This window comes from Chinchilla lanigera, unplaced genomic scaffold, assembly GCF_000276665.1.
Source record: "Chinchilla lanigera isolate Chin_1 unplaced genomic scaffold, ChiLan1.0 scaffold00021, whole genome shotgun sequence".
NCBI lineage: Eukaryota > Metazoa > Chordata > Mammalia > Rodentia > Chinchillidae > Chinchilla > Chinchilla lanigera.
The window spans coordinates 17,566,611-17,571,638 of NW_004955422.1; the positions used below are offsets into that span (position 1 = coordinate 17,566,611).

The 5,028-nt window shown below is 49.5% G+C and overlaps 1 protein-coding gene across 2 annotated transcripts in view; it reads left to right on the forward strand.

The window, feature by feature from the left end:
* LOC102005153 (chromosome unknown open reading frame, human C11orf24) overlaps positions 1 to 5,028 on the forward strand; it is a 9,892-nt gene that overhangs the window by 3,423 nt on the left and 1,441 nt on the right. Inside the window, exons 2-4 of one of the 2 annotated variants that reach the window (XM_013514340.1) lie at positions 631 to 855; positions 3,860 to 4,034; positions 4,748 to 5,028. The exon at positions 4,748 to 5,028 is cut by the window's right edge and continues 1 nt beyond it. In XM_013514340.1, coding sequence (XP_013369794.1) covers positions 3,959 to 4,034; positions 4,748 to 5,028 — 357 coding nt within the window. In that variant the 5' untranslated portion in view covers positions 631 to 855; positions 3,860 to 3,958. The remainder of the gene's footprint in view (positions 1 to 630; positions 856 to 3,859; positions 4,035 to 4,747) is intronic. The other variant, XM_005384279.2, reaches the window with a different exon arrangement.

Genomic DNA, 5,028 nt, shown 5'->3' on the forward strand with positions numbered 1-5,028 from the left:
TTTTTTTTTTTGGTCTTTTTGAGATAGGGTCTTGCTATGCAGTTCAGGCTGGCCTTAAACTCATTTTATAGCCCAGGTTGGCCTGAACTTGCAACAATTCTCTTGCCTCAGCCTCCAGAGTGCTGGTATTACAGGCGTGTGCCACCATGCCTAGCTATCCTCCTATTATCTTGTTTTGAAATTTTGTTTTCTTTTTCTCTTTAAAATAAAAAAAGAGTGGCTGGGGGTATAGTTCAGTGGCACAGTGCCTGCCTGGCAAGTGCAAGGTCCTGAGTTCGAGTCCCAGTACAAAAAATTTTTTTTAAATAAAATAAAGAAATAGAAATTTTTGTATTTTTTTTAATACTGCCATCATATTTTATATGTAAATGAGACAATACTTAAAATGTTTTTGCAGATTTCTGCCATTATAAATAAGGCTCTGGTGAATATCTTTGTAGATTTCTATCTTTGGACAATCTGTCCAGTTGCTTCCTTAGAAGAAATTTCTACAGTAGAAAATGCCACATCAGAAGTTTCGACATTGAAAGCTGTGATACATGTTGTCATTTTGTAGCACAATGGTCTGTTGAATGTTGTTCTTTCATGCCCACCTACTCACTGGCTCTTTTCCCTGATGCTTTTCCTAAGCATCCTTGACTCTCTTTCAACCCCTAGATGCGTGTGTTACCACAGTGGAGCATCTGCCTCAGTCCTACATGTGCCACAAAGCATGCCATGGCCTGGGAGTGTCCTGCCAAGCTGCCCTTACCTGCCGAGCCAGACCGTACCTGGCGAGCCCACAGTGCCAAGCCCACAGCTCCCCAAGGACAAAGCTGGCCCAGCCCGAGAGCCTGCCCTGAGCAGCTGCCTCTGGTGAGTGTCCCACACCCTGCAGGGTGGGCCTGCCTGTTTGGGGACAGAACAGTGAGGCTGGCGAGGATCCTGAGGAGGCTTGGCAGGGTCAGCAGAGGCTCACAGAAAAAGGAAAGCCCACCCTGTCACCAGTGGGGGCCCAGTGTGTGGTCCTTCACAATCAGAGATCCTGCCTTCTGAGTAGACCAGGATGGTGGTCCATGGGCAAGGATGAACCTAGGAGACAAAGACCATGCAGTCCCCTGTGGGCTGCTCTTGTGACACAAATGCAGGTTACTGCAAGAGGTTCTCTTGGCCTGGTGTTGCAATGCCATAACAACTGCAGGGCCCTCAGTGCATGGGGGATGCTGCTTTCACCAGTGCTGGAGGACAGGGAAGGTCCCAGAAGCCCAAGTAGAAACCCCAGGAATTGATGTGATTTGTGTCTGTTCCAAAGTAACAAGCCAGCCAGCCAGGAGGAAATCCATTGGTAAGCTGAGTCTGTTCCTCCCTGCCTTACTTAGCTGGAGCTGCAAACCCTGAAGTAAAGTGCTACAGCAGTGGTTGGCAAACCACAGCCGGTGGGCCAAATCCCACTGGCTGTCTGTGTAAATAAAATTTTACTGGGATGCAGACATGCCCATCCATTCACATATCCCTGGCTATCTTTAAACTACAGTGGTAGTTGAATAACTGAGACACAAACTTTATGGTCCATAAAGTCTAAAATACTTGCTATCTGGCCCTTTATAGAAAAAGTTTATCTACTGAAGGGACAGAAAAGGGCCCTAAGGCCTGGAGTGCATTCAGGGAGCCAAGACTCTTCTTGCCCATTAGATATAAATGTGAGTGGCTAAAGAGAGCTGTGGAAATACACTATTACAGGGTGCCCAGCTGCATCGCCTTGGCTATCGGCTGATTGTGAGCTTTTTGTGCTGGGACCTTCCAGTTTCAATTCTTCCTGTCAGCATGCTTTGTCTCTTCTCCACCAACCTACTCAGACTTTTTTCTGTCAGTATAAAGAATGCTTTTTGCACCCTAGAAAACACATGCAAATCTATGGTTTGTAAGGCTGGGTAATTTTCCTAAGCCTATAAGACACCAGGAGCCCTTATGATCATGTTGGAGGGAAGTGCTATTTAAAGCTAGAACAAGTTACTGACTCAGAAAAAGATGGAGGCCTCTGGGAATGTCCCAGCCTCCCAGAAGGTTTGTGCATGAGGGTTTTACAACAGTCCCCATCGATGACAGGAGGCAGAAAGCTGCCCCCACCTGCACCCCAGACATCGCTTCATGTTGCATGGAAACTGCTTGCCTGTGACTCTCAGCACAACTAGACATGCTTCTTGGATGGGCTGAGGACTGAGTAGGTGTCATGCTGGGTTCTTGCTTGTGTGACCTTGGGTCACTTATACAGCTCAGTGAGGCTTAGAGAAGTTATGTGACATGTCTGGGTCACTTGGTTAGCAAGCTCAGGATTAATCCCTCTCCACAGCAGTTCGTTCAGTGAGATCCATATGTCAGGTGTGTGGTCCCCAGAATGCTAGGGATGAAAGAGACAGCCCTGCCCTTGATATGATGAGGCAGGTGGGAAGAAAGGTGATGCTGGAAGACAGAGCAAGATGCATCTGGCCAGAGGGTGAGTCAGATTAGATGGTTCTCCGAGGATGTTGTGTGGGTGGGATCTTTTTCAGATGAGCAGCTGAGCCCTTTGCTGCCTGGTGCATAAGGCCTGTAGGTATTTCACGTGACCACTGTGTGTGGATGGGCAGGGGTCCCATCCCCCTGCTGTGAAATCCAAACTGCCACATGGCTAGCGGGGTCAGCAGCTTCTTTCTGGCCTCACCTGCATCTCATTGTTCATTCCTCACTACTGACCCTGCTGTTGTCATCTGCTGCTTCCTTCCACTCACCTTCTCTACCACGTGGATCCCGATCTGGCTTTCACAATGTACGTGGGTGTCACTTTCCCAGGAAACCCATAACCACCCAGGATCAACACCCTCTAACTCCCTGTGCTGTCCCATCCTCTGCCAGCCAGCCACACTTGGGGCCTCCATCCAGAGGACCATCCCGCTTCACACTTCAAGGCCTGACCAGATGCCGTCACCTTCCTGCTCCTGGCACAAGTCACACCCTGTTTAGCACTTGTGACAGCTTGCAGTGACCTCTTTCCTCTGACTCCCACTGGGCTGCAGGCCCCTTGGTGGAGGTTATATGTTTTTCATCTTTTGTCCTAAGTGTACGTCCCTGGCACATGAATAGATACTCAGTGAATATTGGGTGGATAGATGGATGGATGGATGGATGGATGGATGGATGGCTGGCTGGCTGGCTGGCTGGCTGTGTGGGTAGATAGATGGCTGGAAAAGTAGATGGTTCTATGAATAGTGAATAGATGAATGCATGGGTAGATGGGTGGATGGCTGAATGGGTGGATGGACAAGTGGGTGAGTAGATGGTTGGATGGAGTATTGGATGGATGGATGAATGGTTAGACAGGTGGATGGACAGATAGATGAACAGATAGATGGACAGGTAATGGATAGATGGGTGGATAGACATGTGGGTAATGGATAGATAGATGGACTATGGGAGGATTGATGACTAAGTATTGTCTGCCACGTAAGTGTCACAATCAGCTGTCACAGGGTGCACACAGGGGCATTGAGCCTGACTTGTATCCTTCAGACTATGAGAAAAGAGTCTTGGTGATGAGGTTTTAGCCCTGTCCACATGTCCAAGTCTTGGCTCTCCCCCGCCCTCTGGAACTCTGGCCTCTGGGATGGGAGAGTAAGACTTGCAGAAGATGAGAGCGGTAAAGAAATCAGGTCAGTGCTTTTGTTAGATTGCCATTACCACCTTGCCTGTAACAGTTTGTGTTCTTCCTAAGACCTTGGCTCAATCTGCACCTTGGATCCTGTTGGGGGCTTCCGTAGCAGGTGCAGTGCTGAGCCCTGTGCCTCAGATAAGGGTATGTGTCACTGACCAGGTGCCTTCTGACAGTGTGCTTTCTTGACCCTAGATCCCTCAGCCAGGCAGAAGGGAACCCTTAACAGCCTGAGGAACCAGCCAGCTGGGAGCCTCAGGGATCACACCACCCTGCTCCCGGCTCACCTGCAAGATGTGGACAGCCCTCATGCTGGTTTGGATCTTCTCTTTGTCCTTATCTGGAAGCCAGGTGGCATCTGACAAGCCACGTAAGTGAGAAGAAGGCTGTGACTGTTGCACAGGTCCACAGTGGCCCCAGAGCATCCTCGGTCCCATGGGAGAGGTGGTGTGCTCGTGCAGGGCTGGCGGGGGTTTGGGGGCTAGTGTGGGAAGGGAGGCCCCAACACAACTGGATGGCAGAGCCCTCAAGTTTCCCTTGCGTGGCCCTGCCAACTTCCTTGTCTTCTTTGGGGAGTTCATTCGCTTGTACATCCACTATTTAATTGCACTCCCACTCTATGTCAGTGGCTGTTCATCTCCAAGAATTCCTGTAGCAAAGAGCTCTTTGAGGGTGTGAATGTCCATGCAGCCACCTACCTGCTTTGTACACCTCGGTGTGTGCGGTGGTCCTGGTCTCTTTTTTATGGTGAATTATACCATAGTGTGAAACTTTCAGTCTGATATTTTGGGAACTAGATTGAATAGTGAAGCTCTTAAGCCTCCAGCAGGCTGGGGAGTCACGGGGCAAAGGAGTTTCAAAAGCAAAGTGTCAGTGGCTTCTCCGGTGGGCTGCACACTGGACATACACAGGGAGAAGAGAAAGAGCCGTGGTCGTGGGTCACCTCCCTAACTCACTGGGCTGGGGAGAGCCGGCACCACGAAGCCACCCCTAGGACCGGGAGTTAAGACCATTGCTCAGTGATCTGCCTGCTTTGGCTAAAAGTGATTGTGCTTTTTTTCTTTTCCCTTTTTCTAACCTAAGGATACTTAATCCCTAACAAGGTATGGGTTAAAGTTGTCAAGAAAAATGAATTTGTGGAAAGAGTTACAGGGATTCACAATAAGACGTCTGAGAAACCAGCTGCAGTGACTCCTTCTCTGATCGAATTCACCAAAGGGACTTTGGCAGCCAGCCTTAACTCTACTAACGTCACAGCAGAGACAACACACAGGACAGATGTGAGCACGCTGGCAGCTACGGAACGTGTGACTGAGCATGTGACCTCCGGAGCTACCACACCACCCATGTCACCCGCCCCCACA